The sequence below is a fragment of the Poecilia reticulata genome, chromosome 4, assembly GCF_904066995.2.
Source record: "Poecilia reticulata chromosome 4, P_reticulata-male-v2, whole genome shotgun sequence".
NCBI lineage: Eukaryota > Metazoa > Chordata > Actinopteri > Cyprinodontiformes > Poeciliidae > Poecilia > Poecilia reticulata.
In genome coordinates this window covers 1,220,500-1,240,413 of record NC_088833.1, presented here as the reverse complement: position 1 = coordinate 1,240,413, position 19,914 = coordinate 1,220,500, and the positions used below count along the sequence as shown (strand labels likewise).

The 19,914-nt window shown below is 40.8% G+C and overlaps 4 protein-coding genes and 1 long non-coding RNA gene across 5 annotated transcripts; all 5 read right to left on the bottom strand.

Annotated features, from left to right (window-relative positions):
• Nucleotides 1–96: 96 nt before the first annotated feature.
• LOC145551288 (uncharacterized) lies at nt 97–3,084 on the bottom strand. Its single transcript, XR_014087096.1, has 4 exons — nt 3,064–3,084; nt 534–639; nt 383–457; nt 97–148 (listed from the first exon to the last, which is right to left on the bottom strand). It is a non-coding gene; the product is annotated as an uncharacterized LOC145551288 (long non-coding RNA).
• A 3,327-nt stretch (nt 3,085–6,411) lies between these two features.
• Nucleotides 6,412–8,143, bottom strand: LOC145551275 (uncharacterized). The gene is made up of 2 exons (XM_081605786.1): nt 7,840–8,143; nt 6,412–7,079 (listed from the first exon to the last, which is right to left on the bottom strand). Exons 1-2 carry the CDS (start codon nt 8,009–8,011, stop codon nt 6,427–6,429), a joined length of 825 nt encoding a protein of 274 aa, XP_081461912.1. The 5' UTR covers nt 8,012–8,143; the 3' UTR covers nt 6,412–6,426.
• Nucleotides 8,144–9,211: 1,068 nt separating this feature from the next.
• LOC145551276 (uncharacterized) lies at nt 9,212–10,247 on the bottom strand. The gene has a single exon (XM_081605788.1). The coding sequence runs from the start codon at nt 10,097–10,099 to the stop codon at nt 9,461–9,463; it is 639 nt and encodes a 212-aa protein (XP_081461914.1). The 5' UTR covers nt 10,100–10,247; the 3' UTR covers nt 9,212–9,460.
• A 28-nt stretch (nt 10,248–10,275) lies between these two features.
• On the bottom strand, nt 10,276–14,700 carry LOC145551279 (uncharacterized). The gene is made up of 2 exons (XM_081605792.1): nt 12,642–14,700; nt 10,276–10,664 (listed from the first exon to the last, which is right to left on the bottom strand). The coding sequence occupies exons 1-2, from the start codon at nt 12,811–12,813 to the stop codon at nt 10,291–10,293; spliced, it is 546 nt and encodes a 181-aa protein (XP_081461918.1). The 5' UTR covers nt 12,814–14,700; the 3' UTR covers nt 10,276–10,290.
• Nucleotides 14,701–15,572: 872 nt separating this feature from the next.
• Nucleotides 15,573–16,434, bottom strand: LOC145551285 (uncharacterized). Its single transcript, XM_081605806.1, has one exon. The coding sequence runs from the start codon at nt 16,327–16,329 to the stop codon at nt 15,640–15,642; it is 690 nt and encodes a 229-aa protein (XP_081461932.1). The 5' UTR covers nt 16,330–16,434; the 3' UTR covers nt 15,573–15,639.
• Nucleotides 16,435–19,914: the final 3,480 nt, after the last annotated feature.

The window sequence follows — 19,914 nt, the reverse complement described above, 5'->3', positions numbered from 1 at the left end:
CTGGTATATTTATGATCATGTCAGTTGAACATTGAACAGAACTTTGGACCCGGCTCTTTGCTGCTGGAGGCTGGTCTGATTTAAATAGCAATAAAGCCTAGATCTGTTGCTCTTCCATGACACACAGCTGGGCTCAGCTGCACGACTCCTGCAAATTAATGAAAAGGTCATATTAGAAATGGATTGGTGATAAAAAGCCTCCCTGGTTGTTAGCAGCACGACTGGATTGTTTTCCAATAATCACATTAATATATTTGTATAAAACCGTCAAATTTCAGAGGAGAAATATTTCTTCAGGTGATAAAAGGCCGAATTTGTAAAGGTAATATTGTTGGGCTCACATGAACACATTTAAAAAAATAACAAACTTAGACCAGCTCACCTCTTTGAGTTGTTACTGCTGAAGGAAACACAGCTGGGTCCGGGTCCAGGTTCTGGTTCTGGTTCTGATGGCTTCCTGTGAATGGAGACAGTTTGGTTATTCCACTGCTGAACTTTGACCTTTCCTGCACAGGTAAAGGTCATGACCTCACCTGTGGTCCTGGTGTTCCCCACTAAGAGACATTTTAGAGGGAAGGACTGTGTCCTCTCCGTCCTCACACTGATCCTGCTGCCACTAGGTGGCGCTCCTCCACTCACCTGAAAACACAAATAAGTTTGAAACTTTAATATTTATATTCATGTTTCATTGAATTTATATTTATTTTCTAAATCAAGTTAGAATCAAATGTTGAAATGATAATGATTTGTTGAATCAATGAATAGAGTGGAAAATAATTGATCATTTTGTGTTTTGAGGAATCTTGATGAATCTGAGACTTTGAGAGAAAAATGCAGGAGACACTCGTCCACATGACCTGTTAGTAAAACAGCTGGAGAATAAAACATGAAGCTCATTGATTCAGAACTAAAATAAAATCAAGTAAGAGTAGAAATACTTCATAGTAAAATTACTCAAGTAAAAGTAAAAGCAAAGCGTAGAAAAGTATTTCTGAAATACATTTTCAAAGAAGTTACTCAAGCAAATAAAAACTAACTCTGACTGAAGTGGAGTTTTGAATAAGTGACATTTCTCCAGTGGTGGAGAAGTACTCAAAAAATGTACTTAAGTAAAGTACAAATACACAGACAAAAATGTAACAAAAAGTAAAAGTACAATTAACATTTTACTAGGAAAGTAAAAGTACTGGCTTTTAAAAATACTTAAGTATTAAATAAAGTACTTGCTGAATGGATACCTAATCGCTAATATCATTAAGTGAACCGATCATATTTAATTTTAATACATTAGAAATGTGCCATTTTAATGAACAATGCCACAGATAAAGCATGTTTTATTTGTTTACTCTGTAACATAGTTTAGACTTAGATATGCGATTCTATGCATCATAATTTCAAGATGGAAACATCTTGTCTCCTGTCCTAACATAACATGAACTTCACTTTTTTTTTTTACCAGTAGTGGCTTTTATTTAAAGAAATCCAACTGGCAGGGGAGGACATGGAACCAAGGAGCCACGTAGCAGAGTTGTAGTCTAGACCACCGAACCAAATCAGACCAAATCAGCGCCCGCCGCTACATGACACAATAAAATTAAGTGCACCTATCAAATTGCTTCTCTAATTGATCTGAAAGATCCACATTCCCATAAACACCTAGATATTAAATACTTAGAGCTGAAATAAATGTAACCATTATCAATTCAAACTCTTCTTCATTCTGTTTTGCTTTCATCTCTGTGCTACAATCGCAGAGGTCTCCTGCATCACTAAAAAAAATAACGCCTGGGCAGTTGCCCATATTGCCCATGTCAGAAACCACAACTGTCTGCACCATTAAACATAGCAATTAACGGTAAACAACTGTAAACTATAACACTGTCCAAGGCGCAATAAGCAAGAAGTAACCAAGCAGAAGGAGGTGACTGTTCTCATCCTCCCTCCTGCTGCAACGTCTGCACCATGACAGGAGACGAAAACAAAGAGCAATGAGCATGCTCTGTGTCTTACTTGTTGTTTTATTATTCACCAATTAATATATATTTATTTATATGTTATATATATATATTTTTAATGAAATAAAATAATAGCTACTGCAGTGTAGCACGCAGAGCATTACAAGAACACAGAACGTCTCTCAGTGAGGCTTCAGTCCTATAGGATTCAGTAAAGATCCGTCCAGAAGAATCGGATCGTTCCTGAATGTCATATCACTAAATTGCACTTTGGTCACAGCGTTGTCCCATATCTGTGACACCTCAGTCAACACCTCCACACAATAATTCAGCTCATGAGTGACAACTTTTTCATCGCAATGCACATGTGTCTCTGTACAGCTAGCTTGCTAGCATCACGTCCACAGATCTTACCTTTCTTTAGCTTTCCTTCCAAGTGACGCTAAAAGTTGGACAAAGTCCCACCGTGATTTACATGTCCCATATCTATGATTTATGCAGCTATTATATAACGACATTAGACAGACATCTTCTCCGCTCAGAGGAAACCACTGCGCATGTCTGGAGCTCCGCAGCGAGTAAAGGTGGAGCGATGGGTGACAACAGACACTAAGTCACGTTATTGCTGGATTTTACAGCGCCATCTTAATCCCTGAACTTCACATTTTAACGGACAAAAAGAACGAGACTTGGATGTAACGAGTAACGCGACAGTTTAGTAGAAAGTAGTGAAGTAGAAAGTACAGATACTTACTGTAAAATGTAGTGGAGTAAAAGTAGAAAAGTATCATTATTAAATCTACTTAAGTACAGATACACAAAAATATACTTAAGTATTTCTCGATGAAATGTTAAAATTGTCATCAAGGATTAATGTCACATTCTTTACCTCAGCAGTATTAGTATTTATATAAATATCTATGGATCTATGAACGTCTTGCAGCTCCAGGCCGCCGTGTTTCTGCTGCGGGCAGATTTTCATCGGTTCCTTCCAGTTTCGGCTGGGAATTGTTACTGGGAACTATGGAGCGGAAGTTTCTGCTGATTCTGAACGCAACGACCTTAAACGATCTAAACATCACAACGAAAGAAATGTTAAGTTTCTTACCCACAGATTGCGGCAAATCAAACTGCGTCAAATGAGGAAAGTGAAAATAAAACTCAGAGACGTCAGGACCAAAGAAAAGTCAGAAAAGTCAGACTCATCTAAAATAGACGGAAATACGGTATATTTAAAGAAATGATCCTATTTAACTGATTATATTTTCCCTCTAATCAGAGGTTCCCAACTGTGGGTCGCGCCCCCTAAAGGGGCGCGTCCATTGCAGGGGCGCGGGAAGCCGTCTGGATGAAAAATAGAAAAACATGAACGCTGTATGTGCTGGGTTTTTACCTTAGAATGGCCAACTCTCTGTTATTCCTCTGTCGATTTGATACAGTAGGGCTTCCACACTTCCCATATCTGTGTCCTCTGTCACTTTTATCAGCAGTTAAATCTGTTTAATCCGTTGTTAATATGTCTTAACCAGTTTTTCCGAGCCGCCTTTAAACGCAACATGAGCGCTACAACGCTCGCGCTGGGTTTCCACCTGTGCGGCAGTGAAGGAGACCTGCTGCTGTGCAGAGCTGCACAGGTGTTAGAATCATGGCAGCAAACCAGCAAAACGCAAAGAACTTTTCACAGTTTTTCCCCAAACTAACAGACTGAGTTGAGTGAAGCTGCTGGATGCAGGTAAAGTTAGTTAAAAGATGACTAGCTAATACCAATACAGCACCTGAAGCTTAACAAGTAGCCTGTAGGCTACCGGTGTTGTTGTCTATGTCCAGCTACGTACAATCATTTTGCCCCCAAACAGGTCGGACCCCCCTTGTGGAGGGCCCCAGGGACAGGGAGCCTCTAAGAATCCTCTCTCTCCTCCCACTTCCTCTCACAGGTCGTTCAACCAGGCAGCCATTTGTAATCCATAGGGGGGCAGAACATGTTTGGAAACCTCTGGGGGACGCAGGAGAAAAAGTTTGGAATCATTTACTTTTATATCTGCTCTATTAATGAAATAGAAAGCAGAAATTAAATAGAAAGGTTTGATTAGACGCCTTTCGCTGAAGTCACGTGACTGCTGAGGTGACGTCACACCGTCAGCCTAAGAGTGATCACGTGCTTCATCCGGTCTAATGAAACATGTTATGACCAGGGGTGAAAGTAATGGGGTCCGGTGTTCTGTCAGATCAGCACGTTGAGCTCAGACATGTATCCGCTGTCATTACCATTGAATCAGCAACATGGAATCATGACGTAGATCGTCATACACTTTATAACAGTTTTATGGCATCCTGACTCATGGTTTTTGCTAAATTAAGGGCCTTTTGAGCTACAGCAGAAATATTTTAAACTATTTTACTTTTAGCTCATGATGAGAAAAACATCAACCATCAAACCATCTACTGGTGTTTATCTGCAGCAGTCTGGTCATCACACACACACACACACACACACACACACACACACACACACACACACACACACACACACACACACACACTCTCCTACTGGGTCATTCAGAGACCATGAGAGCCTGAGTGACCAAAGCATAGATAATAACTACATAGAATGAATCCTGTAAATTTCTTTATGTACCGATAAATAATTCACACAGATCAGGTCAGACTGACTTTAGTGTAGAAACAAGCAAACACCACCAGGTTTCTGACACATGAGGAAATATTAAAACGTATTTAATAAAGAAAAGTGTATTCAGGCCATCGGCGCCACCTGCAGTCAGGTGTAGCAACAGGCTCACAGAAAAGACGTTTTATCTCAGTTTCATCTGATTGTCATGAACAACAGCAGATCCACAGTTCAGACGCTCCGTTCGCTGCTTCTGGCTTCAATATGAATATTTGATAAGGAGTCAAATGAACAGCTGCTGGTTCAATCAATAACTAATGAAAACAAACACAGAGGTCTGACCATGAAGAGACGTCAGGACGTTTCCTGAAGCTTCTTGTGTCCATTGAAAACTGTTCTTTCATTCAGATTAAGAGACAAAACTATTTCATCTGGAATCAAAAACATTTGGTCTTGGCTGTTTAAACAAAAGGTCAAAGTTCAGTTTTGAAGACTCAACGTCAGAAATGGTTTTGGTTTCATGTCTTTAATCATCAACAGTTTGAATCTGAGATCATCAGAGAGAAACCCAACAAAACAAGCTGTGGGAACCAGGGACACGATTTAAATACATTTAAAAATGATTAAAAAAACATTTTATGAAACTCAGGACAAATAAAAGGACAAAATTCTCGTTGATGAAATGGTTGAACTTCAGACTCAGCAGCTTTTGAGTCGAACTTGAAACTTAACTTACCTTTAATTTATTTAATACACTGATCATTGTTTGTCTTTACTGCTTTATTCTGCATCTTTAATCACTAAGTGTCCGCTACCAGTTGGTTACACTAGTTAACTCATTAACCTGAGTAACCAAAGACTGAAGTGCAGATCAAACCGACTGAAACAGAAAGAGTCCAAATCTCTACAGAACAAACCTGTTGAATGAAACATGAACTCAAAGTGACAGAAAGATACATGAGAAACTTCAGAAACTAACAGAAGCAAAACTTTGTAAAAAACAAGCAAAACAGTGAAATCCTACATATGAACAAACCTTCAGAATAAGACGCTACATAAATCTGATGTTCTGCATGCAGCCAGAGATTCAAGCCTGAAATGATGATTGTTAGAGTTCAGAATGTGCTGATATTATTTACATATTAAAATACTGCGATCATCACGTCATAATTTTAATGGAAAACAAATTAATTGTGTTTGTGTTTCAGTATCAAGTGGAACGTCGTCACTCATTTGGTCAAACAGGATTTTAAATCCAGAAACTTACACAATTAAAGAAAAAACTTTTTCTAAAGGGTTTTTCCCCAAACAGTGAAGCTGCTGAAAGTCCATGTCTGCATGTTCCTGTCAGTTAACGACCCACAATCCTTCACTGCATCACGTGACCTAAACACACCTGGCCGCCGTTTCTCTGCCAACACAAATTCAACTTTGATCATTAGTTTCAAATGACTTGATGCATTGAATTCATATTTATTTCATGTAGTTTGCCTTTTCATTTATTTGTTTCCTCTAAAGACTTTCATCCTAAGTGAAGGATCCCAGACAGACACTCATTTTGTTGCCCTGAAATAAAAAGTACATGAATTTAATATGTTGCTGTTCAACAGAGGAGTTTTACTCTCATAGCAGGAAAGTTTCTTCATTTTAACCTGAAGCATTTAAGAGTAACCAGCTGAAATGATTTGCTCCTCTGTCTGCTGTGAGGAGTTAGAAATGGCTGAGCCTCATTCCGGCGGCTGAAACGTAAAAGGTTTGTCCTCGAGTGAGCGGCCATGTGGCGAGTCAGATCAGCGCTGAGAGAGAAACACACACCACAGACCTCACAGGCGAAGCCTTTCTCACCTACGTGACCTTCATGTGAGTTACTACGTTATTCTTCTGAACAAAACGTTTCCCGCAGATGTGACATGAGAAAGGCCTCTCCCCCGTGTGAGTCCTCATGTGAACAGTGTACTGGTAGCTTTGAATGAAACCTTTCCCACAGATCTTACAGGAGAAACGCTTCTCGCCTGTGTGCGTTCTGATGTGATTATATAAATAAAACTGGTTGAAACTTTTACCACAAATTTGGCAAAAAGCCCGATTCCCAACTCTGTGCCTCTTTCCTTTAGCTCTACCTCTGCTGCTCTGTTTCAAACCTTCAGCTCTGCTTGGACCCGAGTTTCCATCGTGGCTCTGGTTCTGAGCGTCATGATGGCTCTGAGACGAGCGCTGGTCTCCGTCTGGTTCTGGTTCTCTGTCCTTCAGGAGAGAATCAGTCTGCTGATTCAGAACCAGCTGCTCTTCAACCTGACTGATCCAGATTTCTCCGTCCTCCTCCTTCAGCTGCAGAAGTTCTGGTTCCTCCAGAATAAGTGTCATCTGTGGTGGGTCGGATTCCTCTCTTTCCTCCATCATCTGCCATTGTTCTGGTTTCTCTTGGTCCAAACTGAAGTCAGTCTGTTTGCCAGAATCCTGCTGACCCGTTTGGACGTCCTTCTCCTGACCTGGGAGTTCTGGACAAACAAAATCCTCATTAATGTGACTGAAAGGATCCCCTGCAGAAAGCCGATGCTGAGGGCCAATATTCATGTAACTTTAGGCAACAGTTCAACTCCTGACCACCACATGGAAACCTGCTGTTAAGCTAATAGGAGCTTTTACTGTTAGCTTAGACTAAAGAGGTTCTGTCCAAATAATTAGCAGATCTAAACACTTTGGTCTTCACACAAACTTGGTAACTATTTCCAATTTAATTACAATTAAATTACGTCTCCTGTTATTCCAGTATGTTAATATTTTGCTAACCAAAAACTTGAGGCCAGGTTGATGCGAGTTTTTAAATTACAAACTAGTTTCCAAATTTATTCAAATTTCAACACTTAATATTTTCAATAACTTATTATTTGGGGGATTTTTGCCACTGCAGGAAAATCGTCTGGAATCTGCTGTCAGGAGAAAAACCGGGAGCGTAAAGGAGAAACAACAAATCCTGATTTATTTTCCAATAGGTTGCCGAGTGGATCCCAGGTTCGGCAGCACCGAGATGTTCCTCAGTAATATTATATATTTTAGGTTTAATTCGTTTTATTCTCTAAACTCGGAGCTTTAGAACCAGAATCAGGTTTAATGATTTTATCAAAATGTTCTGACAGAAGTTTCCACAAGGCGGGAATCTTTTCCTGACCGGTTTATAATCAGTTTACTCATAAATAAAGACCCTGAGCTGTAAACTGTCTCTGTCCGTCCCCCAGCAGAACCCGACCGGTACCGAACCTGCTCGCTGTAAGCTGACCCGGGGTCTCCAGCTGAGGTCCAGCAGCCTCCGCTGCCGGTCGATCTCCTCCTCGTACTGGACGATGGTTTTTTCCAGCTGGGTGAAGATTTCTTCAGCAGCAGCAGTTAGTCTCTCTCTGATAAACTCTCTCAGAGGCTCAACGGAACACATTGTTGCTGCGCAGACTCACAACACACCTGGACACGGCCTGAGACACACGAGCTAACGAAGCTAACCGGAAGCTACCGACGCAACTGCTTCCTGTTTCAACGGCGGTGAAACGCAGCCTGCTGCTGCCACCTGCTGGACAGAAGTGAAGCTCAAACATGATCGTCAAAAGAAAACAGAAATAAATAGAAATATTTTGTTAAAAATTTCCCGAAATGTAGAAACAACTCAAAGAGCTAAACGTGGTTTAAAGTTATTCCTATAAAACCAAAACTATCTTTTGTGATATTTTTTATCTCATCACACATCATAAGTTACAATTTTTAATGTTAGATACAATATTATATAGTTTGTGTCCTATCAAAATATTTAAAGTTATTTCACTTTTAACTCATTGTTAAAATATAACAATTATTCACCATCAAACACAAACAATTACATTTTAACACCAGGCTTCACTGCACTGATGAAAATCCGGTTCTGCTGAGTCCAGATTCATTATTTGCTTCGTTAATAGCAGTAGTTTATTGTGACACACACAAAGAAACTCTGACAAATGTATCCTGTTTTCAGGTTGATTTATTGTTGTAGTTTATAATAAAAACCTGATTTGTTGCAGAAACTTCATAAAATAAAACATCGTCTCTCTCCAGAAATCACTGAGAAAAGTTCTGGTTTCTATCTCTGGATATTCTGACCTGGTGCTGATTCAGAAAAGCTCAATTTATAGCGACCGACACAAATTAATAAAAAAATTTCCTGTCATTTATGTCTAAAAATCCACAATTTGACAAGCAGCGTTGTTACAATTGATCTAGTTTTTTAAATCAAACCCGTGTTAATGTTTTAATAAATAAACATCAATGAATAAATATCTCAGTGACAATTACTGTGAATCCTAAAACTGACTTTCACTTGAAAAAACTTCAACAATAAGTCTGACCTCTGAAGTTCACAGGGAATAATCAGCAGATGACATCACAGCAAAAACTAATATTATGTTTTGGCCTGTTTCCTTGGTAACAATGTTTTTGATGGAAATACAAAAAACATGTGAAAGTTCGTCTCCAGAGTGAAGGTTTTTAGAAATGAGAAATAAAACATGTAAACTCAAACCCTAAACATTTCTCACTAGGTGCTAAAATGCAGTTAAGATTATATTCTGTATATTATTTCACCTTTTTTTATGTATTTCCTCTTTTTTATTTGTATTTTCATTGTGGAAGATGCCAGATGAACTATTTTATTGCCATATAATTACATATTGAAACAAAATGCATTGTTAAATACATTCACCTTTAAAAATGGAGTTTTAGGATCTTCAGTCTATGAAGTCAAATTTTTTAACTTTAACTTCTCAACTATTTCGTTGTTATCAGAGCAAATAAATTACATCTCCCAGCCTTTATGAACACAAACACTGAATTTGAAATGACAAACCTGGCTGAAGCCTCATTCCGGCGGCTGAAACGTAAAAGGTTTGTCTTCTGAGTGAGCGGCCATGTGGCGAGTCAGATTAGCACTGCGAGAGAAACACACACCACAGACCTCACAGGGGAAGCGTTTCTCTCCTGTGTGAACCTTCATGTGAGTTACTACGTTATTCTTCTGAATAAAACGTTTCCCACAGATGTGACATGAGAAAGGCCTCTCCCCTGTGTGAGTCCTCATGTGATGCTTTAAATTACTCCTGTCACTGAAACTTTTTCCACACGTCTCACAAGAGTACGGCTTCTCACCTGTGTGAGTTCTTGTGTGAGTAATTAAATTATCTTTTTGGATAAAAGCTTTCCCACAGACCTGACACTCAAATGGTTTCTCACCTGTGTGCGTTCTCAGGTGACGAGTTAAATAAATTTTCCGACTGAAGCTCTTTTTGCAGGTCTGACATGAGAAAGGTTTAATTCCTGTGTGAGTGCTCATGTGAGAGGCTAACAGATCATTGCGAGAGAAATCTTTCCCACAAATGTCACATGGATGGTGTGCCCCACCTGAATGAATTCTCATGTGAGTAACCAAGTTATTTTTTTGGATAAAGCTTTTCCCACACGTCTGACACAAGTAAGGTCTTTCTCCTGTGTGAGTTCTCATGTGAACAGTACACTGATAACTTTGAATGAAACCCTTTCCACAGGTTTTACAGGAGAAACGTTTCTCACCTGTGTGAGTTCTTATGTGGTCATATAAGTAACACTGGTTAAAACTTTTACCACAAAATTTGCAAAAAGCCCTTTTTTCAACTCTGTGCCTCTTTAGTTTGGTTTCATCACCATTATTTGGTTTCAAAACTTCATTTCTACTTTTTCTTTATCGTGGTTCTGGTTCTGGTTCTCAGCTTCATGATGGCTCTGAGACGAGCGCTGGTCTCCGTCTGGTTCTGGTTCTCCGTCCTTCATGAGAGAATCAGTCTGCTGATTCAGAACCAGCTGCTCTTCAGCCTGACTGATCCAGATCTCATCATCTTCCTCTTTTAACGGCAGAAGTTCTGGTTCCTCCAGTTCAATTTTCATCTGAAGGGGAACAGAGTCTCTTTGTTCCGTCTTCCTCTGCCATTGGTCTGGTTTCTCTTGGTCCGAACTGGAGTCAGTCTGTTTGCCTGAAGACTGCTGACCCGTCTGGACGTCCTTCTCCTCACAGGCATCACAACCTGGGAGTTCTGGACAAACAAAATCACTTGTAATGTGACTGTAAAGAAAGAAATGGTCACTTAAATCATTTCAAGGGTCTTTACATCATTCAACAGCCAATAAGACTAAGGTGGAATCTGACAACATTCCGATCTGCTCAGTTTTCTCTATAACATCAGATCTCTTCAAACACGTTGACAGGATGATTTTATATAAAGGTGTTTGGCTCCACATCACTGTCAGACACCTGGGAGTTTTCCTCTTTGTGATTCCATAGTGTCTGTAAAGTAGAACCGCCTGCTGTCGGCCCGAGCCCTCATGTTTGATTGTATGTTAAAAACCAATAAAATATTAAAAAAGAATGTTGATAGTAACTGATTTGTGGTTTCTTTTTCCAGCTGCTGGCAGCAGCAAAATGATTATATTAGTGTGAATAAGTCAACTCCTAATTATTGAAATATTCACATTCCTCCCAGTACTGGTTGGATTTTACATTCATCCTGACCCTGAAAGCGACGGCCTGAAAAACGGCCTGAGGACCATCTGACTCCAGACCTGGTGCTAAAATATCACATCAACTCCCTGCAGCTCCGTCACGTCCCACTGCTTTTAATAAACGTCGACTTTGATTACTCCAAACTTGAGAGAAAATATTACAATAGATCAACAATGCAGACAACTTGTAAACAACTTGTTCCATTTTAATGTAATCTTTACTCTTTAACAAATTGATGCTCTTTTCTTAGTGTTACTTCCTCACTGTGGCTCTCTGTTTAATCCAGAGCTCTACAGAACAACACAAGAGCTCCTGCTAAGAAAATATCTTCATCATTAATAAGCCCATCTAGTTTCTTTCATCAGTTTAAAATCTCTCCATTCCTCTCGCTCCATCGCAATCAATGATCCTCCAATCAATATCAGCAAAAAAGCTTTAGACGAAATAATAGATCAGATAAGTTCCTCTCATGTCTTTATTTCCTACAGCTTTCTTTAAAGGGCCAATCACAAAAAAACATCTTATAGAACAAACAGGTCACCATGTTACCTAAAATTGATCCATATCTAGAAATCACTGAGAAAAGTTCTGGTTTCCATCTCTGGATCTTCTGACCTGGTGCTGTGATTCAGACCGACACAAATAACATTTTTTCATGTCAATTACGTCTAAAAAGTTGTTGTTTCATACAAATATCAAATATGACTATAAAGAAATGTTACTTCTTGATTTAACTCCTTGAAATTGGGCCTCTGTCGCTTTAAGAAGCTCCACCTCCATTAACTCATCCCAACATGGCTCCTCTATTAACCCTTTAATGTTTTTATATTACCAGCAGCTCCACCAGCTGTTTGCTAATTGCTGCTGGCTAGTCTGAAGGAGCTGAGTGGGGAGGAGCTGAGCCTTGAAGGCGGGGCTAGGTCCACCCAGGCTGAATGGTTGCCATGGAGATTAAAGGATTTCTCAAACTTGAAAGAATCAAGGCAACACTGCAGGGAAAAACATGATTTTAGAGGACACTGTCCCTTTAAGAAGGTTTTTTCTGTCATCGTGAGACTGAATGATGTCAGCATACATATGGACTGAGCCGGTTCTGTTGGACCTGCAGGTATGAGGTCAGTTCAGCAGAACCTGGACCTCTAAAGGAGGGTTCGACCTGGAGCTGCCAAATAAAGCAAAGACACTAAAAAAATAATTCTGAATTATAATATATTTAACGTGTTGTACTTTTGTCACAGTTCGGCTCCAATAGCAGCAACTTTAAATATCATCACATCTTTATTCCAGGCACAAAGTCCAACAGTAAAATGATGAAACAAGCAAAATAAAAAAATTTAAAATAAACATAATATTTATTCACCGAGTCACAAATAAATATTGATGCATTTCTAACATATTTCTAACAGGACGCTGTTTGGGCTCTGCTGCCAGCCCAGTAATATTCTGACATGTTTTATATAATCTTTACTTTCTGATCCCGTCCCCCAGCAGAACCCGACCGGTACCGAACCTGCTCGCTGTAAGCTGACCCGGGGTCTCCAGCTGAGGTCCAGCAGCCTCCGCTGCCGGTCGATCTCCTCCTCGTACTGGACGATGGTTTTTTCCAGCTGGGTGAAGATTTCTTCAGCAGCAGCAGTTAGTCTCTCTCTGATAAACTCTCTCAGAGGCTCAACGGAACACATTGTTGCTGCGCAGACTCACAACACACCTGGACACGGCCTGAGACACACGAGCTAACGAAGCTAACCGGAAGTTAGCCACATAGCTCTCTCTGTCAGAAAGCAGAAGCGCTTCACCGCCCCCTGCTGGAGGGCCGTGAGGGAACAGGCAAAGAAAATGAAAGGAAAAAAATGTTTCAAATAAATAATTTTTTTTTATAAATGTAAGAAATAACCAAGAATATTTATATGCAAGTTAATTTTCACATGTAATATTCTAAATCTCTGCATGTTGGACGTTAAACTGAAACGTTGCAACAATTTTTAATCTTAACCACAAAAAACAAAAAACAAATGGGAAATTTGTGGCTCAATTATATTTTTAACCTCAGATGCCTAATTGTAGCTTTTCAGCACAAAAACTACAGTGACTCTGCATTTTACTCATCCATAATTTATAAAAATAGTAAAGAGAAGTAAAAAGAGGTTTTAATCTCAAGCAAGGTGAGAATTAAACATTTTTACTTTTCAGTCAGTGAAGTTTCTGCATTTCTGTTCTTAAAAACGATAAATATTCACCCAGCAGTTTGGTGCTGTGCAGGTTGTTTTAGAGAGTCTGTTTATGAGGAATTTATAACCCTAAAGATGAATAATAAATGAGGTTGATGTGCAGAAATGCTTCACTAAATAAATTCAGGAGCAGAATCTGCTTCGATTGAGAAAACTTAAGATTAAAAGCATAACATTTACATCATTAAAACCAAAAGTACCTTCAGTTTTAAATAAGAAATGTTGCAACAGAAACATTTTCCACTCTGAGGCTCCAGCTGCTCGATGCCAGCAGCTGACGTGTTCAGGCTCCAACAGGAGTTTGTTCTAAAGGATTTAAAGGTTAGAGGTCAACAAAAAAGATCAAAAACATCAAAACTTAACATAAAAGTTAAAGTTTAATAGAATCACTAACCCAGATGAAGAACTGCACATCAGAAAAATAACCTAAAACATGAAAAACTCCCAGAAAATGTTAAAGGAAATAAATAAAAACTATTCAGTTCAACCAGAACTAAGTGATGTGGAGTCTGTGCAGCTTGACCTCTGACCCCAGTTCTGGGAGTGATTTATGAAGCTCGATGCTCAGGCTGGCCTGTCTGGGTTCTGCCGGGTCCAGTGGAGCCAGAGCAAAAGGAAATGACCAAATATGGACTAAAACCTGGAAACAGCTTAGACTGAAGGACCAAACGATCTGATGATGTAGATATTTTGTTACATCACCATCGTTCAGCCAATTCCTGTGAATTTTGAATGAAATTTTAAAATGTAGCAAAAAAAAGAGAAAAAGCGTATTAGTCATGTTTCCATCTAAACCAGGGGCCCCAAACCTTTTCCTGAGGGCCACAAGACGTTTCTCTGCTGGGGTTCGGAGTCAGTTTGGAACAGAAACACTGCAGGAGAGCCTAAATGTAAAAATGTATTGTTTTCCAGAAAGAACAATGAAATAATCCTCTCTGGGTTCTTCACAGAAAAAAATCCAGGAAATAAATATTAACACTATTTATGAAATAAATATCGTATTTTCCTGACTATAAGCCTCAGATTTCTCTGCTGCTCCAGGTTTTCCACACCATGCAGCAGCAGCAGGGGGGCGAACACCAACATCTGGGTCAGAACAGGTCGACTGAATATCACATCTATTACGGCTGAAAAATAAAAAGTTTCCAAGTTTAGATTTAACTGAACTGATTAGTTTCTGAACCGTAACTGTAACAAAGTGCTGATCCTTCGTGTTGCTACTAGCTAAATGTGCTAAATGAAAATGGGCTCTTTTTCTTCTTCTTTAGATTTCAACAGCAGCTTGCATCCATTATTGTTGCTCTACTGCCACCTACTGGATCCTAATATCTATATCTCTTATTCTCATAATTATCCCAGTATTATTTAAAGCCCCAAAAATCTTTTTTCCCCTCAATGATATTTAACTGATCAACAACATTCTCAAATTTCAATTCCCTATTAAAACCTAATTCTGTTTTAATGGGCGCTTTCTTCTTTTATTTCCAATTTGACTTCCAATGATTCACTTCCTGCTAGAGAGCCCCCTGGTGGTGGAAGAAAAATCCACATATAAGCCACTTGGTTCAAAGCTTAGGAAAAAAGTAGCAGCTTATAGTCCGGAAAATACAATATATGGAAAAAAATCTGAATTCTCTGGTATTGTTCAGGTGGCCGGACCAAATGTGGAGGCGGGCCGGATCCGGCCCGCGGGCCGTAGTTTGGGGACCCCTGCTTCACAGATTTGAAGTGAATCAACCAGGCTCATCAGATGTTGATGCTACGCATAGCTGTAACAAACAGGAAGTAGACGTTGCTAGCTAGCATGGAGCAAACATTTCAGATTGGTGCCTGTGGTAATGCAGAGACCCACCAGTGGATGGCAGCGTTCGCTACATCAGAACTTATTCCCATTAAGTGCATTAAATCTTTTTTGGAAAAGCCTTAAACCATCTCAAGGGACGTAAAAAATTTTATGAAATTGAAGAAGTTATTTTGAATTTTGCCATTTCCATCAACCTTTTCTGATGTCATACTTCAAACTGCATAAAACGATGGAAACGTAGTTATGGAAATGTTTAGATGTTGCGTATCCACCACTGTCCTTAAACTCTCAGACTGTGAAGATTTTGTTTTTGTTTCTCTGACGTTAAACTGTGAAACTGAGATTCTGTACAAGTTGAATGTTAGAGAGACATGAAGCAGCGTAACAGAAGCAACGAGGAGAACTGACAGCTACGGGAACTCCATGCCTTCTGAGGCGGCCATGTTGGAAACGGACAGAGCATCTGTCTACCCTGGTCAGACCGCCTCCTTCATCACCATGGAAACGCACAGCGCGTTCCTCTTGTGAATCCTCGTGTGGGCGGTCAGGTTGCTCTTCCTCTGGAAGTGTTTCCCGCAGGTGAGACAGGGGAAGGGCTTCTCGCCGGTGTGCGTGCGCATGTGGACGTTCAGGTTGCCCCGCTGGCAGAAGCTCTTACCGCAGACGAGGCAGGGGAAGGGTTTCTCCCCGGTGTGGATCCTCATGTGGACGATGAGGCTGAAGTGTTTGCGGAAGCTGCGGCCGCAGCTCAGGCAGGTGAACGGGTTCCCGCCGGCGTGCAGCCGCAGGTGTTTGGTCAGGCTTCCCTTCTGGCTGAAAGACTTGCTGCACGTCTTGCAGGAAAACAGGCCCTGCAGAGGCTTCTGCTCCGTCCGCTTCCCGTTCTGTTCCCACGCTTCATCCCGGCTCGTCTCCGGCTCTTCATCCTGGGCTCCAGGGCCCGGTTCTGATGGGACCGGGTCCGGGTTGCTGTCCTCTCCAGCCTCCTCAGCTGGACTCACCGTGAAGGAATCGGCCTCCTGCTTGAGATGGAGCTGCTCTTCATCCCGACCTGCAATCTCATCATCCGGCTCCTCTTTAACCTGCACAGCCTCTGGGTTCCGGTCCACAGTTTCTGGTTCCGCCGGTCCGGAAAGCGTCTCCTGGTTGGAGAGCAGTGGCGCCATCAGAACCTGCTGCTTCCTGCTGACAAGACGCTGCTGGACGTCTGGAGGGAACCAGAGGAAATCATGAGAGGAGTTCAGAACCGCTGGACCCGGTGAGCGGTTCTGGTCCCAGGACTACATCCGGTTTCTGTCCAAAACCTGAACGTCTCCATGGTAACCGACAGGTAGGGGTCGATGTCGGTTACCATGGAGACAGTCAACTTCCCTCCAATGTTTTAGTTTTTTCAGAACTTTCCGGGATCATCGTGGTTCTGATACCGACCGGGAAATTTTGACTTGGTAGAATTTTTAGTGTCATTTGTTTGTAGAAATTCAATCCAATTATTCCATAAAAAAACAACTAAAACTCATTTCTCAGTCTGAGGCCAAAGAGTCATTTTAATAACCAGTATTGACTTTTTAACGTCTTTTATGGAGGCTGTTTTAATCATAACTCTGTGTTTTAGGTTACAACACTTTGGTTAACCTGGTGGTGAACATCTATCATTATTTATCAGAGCGCTGTGCTGAACTGGAGCAGCTCCTTCTGGAAACAATCAAGAAAATTATTTATAATAATTTAAAAAGGAGCATCGAGAGCAAATGAGGTGGATTAGCAGAGCTAGCTAACATGGTGTTACTGAGGAAGATCATCTCTGCTGCCTGGATATTGAGCTGTTAGCATGTCAGCAGTAACAATCTTCAGTCAGAGGCCTCTTCAGATTAGTTGGAAGACTGACTGCTACTGGAGGTCCGTCGGCCCTCAGCATCACCGTCTACAAGTCAAACTGAGCTTTAAGCTGAAATAACTACAAGTAAGAAACATTTAGTCTGAGTCCTTAAAGGCTCTGAACGTTCATCACAGATTCTTCACCGGATGTTTGCAGCGACCAAACCGCGTTTTGGTCTTTTTGGCCCAGAAGGTCTCGGCTCTCTGTGACCTGATCCTACAGTCTGATCTCTCTTCCGGTGAAATGTTGTTTTGACCTGCAGCTTTCCGGATTTTGCTCCAATTGAACCCAGTTCTGCTCTGATCTCGCTTCCAGGACCCACTGCGGGGTTCTGCTCGGTTCGGGTCTCCAGCTGAGGTCCAGCAGCCTCCGCTGCCGGTCGATCTCCTCCTCGTACTGGACGATGGTTTTTTCCAGCTGGGTGAAGATTCTTCAGCAGCAGCAGTTAGTCTCTCTCTGATAAACTCTCTCAGAGGCTCACGGAACACATTGTTGCTGCGCAGACTCACAACACGCCTGGACACGGCGACACACGAGCTAACGAAGCTAACCGGAAGTTAGCCACGGAGCTGCTTCCTGTTTGAACTGGAAGCCGGAACGCAGCGGCATTACCGCCCCTGCTGGAGAGCGGTGGTTAAAGTGACATTCAAGGAATCTCAGTGAGAGCAGAACCGGAAATTGATATTCTTTGATTTTCGTAATCGACCAATGTTCGATTAATCTACAAGATAACCCACTGATGCCAGCAAATTAAAACCGGTTACTAAAACAAACAAAACATAAAGTTTCATGTTTTAAGGTTTATCATGAGACAATAATATTATTCAGTTGTTGGGATTTTAATTTGGCTTCTAGGAATAAACAAAAGGATAAAATATGAATGTCTGTTGGCAACAGAAGCAGGTGGCAGAGCAGATAATTATGTTCAAGTAAGAGTAGCATCACTTCAGCATATATTTACTAAAGTGGAAGTAAAACATCCAGGTTATGAAACTAATACTTAAAGTAATATTGATTGTTTGAACAGTTCAGCAGCCTGTTGGTTTTACTTTGTTTTTTTATTCATTACATTTCTGTTGCTGCTGGTGGATCTGAATTTTCTCACTGAGGGAAAATGAAGTTATTTATATTCTATTCTTAATGACATTATTCAATAATAATAATAATATTACTCCTCATAGTACATCTAAATGTAACTTGTTAATATTCCTCTCTGAACTGTTGACACATGATTATTAAACTGTTTATTTGGTGTCTTGCTCCTCAAACTCACGGTCTCCACCAGAGGTCAGAGGTCAGAGGTCAGCAGAACCCAAAGAAAATCCAGGTTCCAGAATGAATGAGGCAGGAGACGACGAGTTCACCTTTCAAGGGTTTCATTTCTAAACAACATTATTAAAAAAACAGAATCAAACTGAGCAAACAGACCAGAAGCAACAACAGAGAAATGAAACAAAGAAACTCAGCAGAGTCAAAGCGGATCCGGAAATGTTTCACCATTTGTTGGTACGTTTAATGGCCACAAATCGCAACGCCACCTGGTGGTAAAACACGGAGCACAGCGTTTAAACCATGAGGATATTTTAAAAATAATAAAAGCGCAGCCTACAAGTTAAATTATGTAAAATGATTAACATGAGAAGAGGAAATGTTAACAATGATTCTTCTTCTCAACTCAGAGATTTCATCTTGGAGACAAAATAAGTAGCTCAGAGAATAACTTAAATATGTCAGTTTATAACTAACTGAACGGCTTGGCACCAAAGTACATGAATAGCTTTAGAGCTGATTTGAAAGCGATAGTTTAATGTTTGTAAACCACATAAGGACCATTTAGTCACTCAATACATCCATACCTAGAGAAATGAACTAGATTTTATAGGATTATAAATATATTTGGGTTGATGCTCAGCTTTGAACCGTTTACATGCAGTGAATCTCAATAACTCGTCAAACTTTGTGTGACATGATCTCCCACTCTATAGAAAACATTTTATTGTTTATGTTAAATAAAAATATTAAGCTAGCTAGGCCGCTAGTTTGGCTACCTGGCAGATTTCTCTGATTTTCATCACAGCGGCTTTCTGTGGGTGAGACGTTGATATTCAGTAGGTTTGGTTCTGTCCCTCATGCGCATCTAACATCACCCATCTGCAGCTTGGTGAGAATTATTCACCTGACAAATCTCAGCCTGACTATTTCACTCGTAATGTCAGCAACGTCCTCGTCGATCCGAAATCTGAAAACTGCCACATGCTTCATCCAAAGTGCCGAAATCGCTCTCAGTGATGCAGATGTGATGAAATGGCGACATTTGTTTGCAGAGAAATCTGCTTCCTGTTCCGACACCAGACATCACAGCTCTGGGCAAGTGTCGTGTGATTGGTCAGAAGTTAGTTGCGTGTTTTCCAAGACGGCAACGTTGATATTTGCTTCTCCTGTGACAGTTTAGCAACACAGCGATGCAGGAGGGAGTGAGGTGGTGTAGCTGAAGGGGGCGGGCGTCCGCTAAATGCTCTGCGCCTTTAACAGCGTGGAACTGGTGGCCTTGTCCTCTGATCACTGGGTAAGACGCAGGACGCACCATGCAGAGGCTTCCAGTCCAACCTGAAGACAGAACTTGGACAGCAGCAGCTGGAGAACCCAAGAAGAAGACATGAAGTGACTGCATTCAGGTTGGGATTCAAACCCACAACCTCCTTGGTGCAGGGAAACGATGCCACCAACTTGCAGAACATCAGTTGACTGACTGGACATCCCAACAGCGCAGAGACGTTTTGAACATTTAAACTCAAGCTGCATAATTTATCCTTCTGGTGATTCACCATCTACTGAAATAAGTAGCTGCTCATAACCAAACTGATGCCTTTATTTG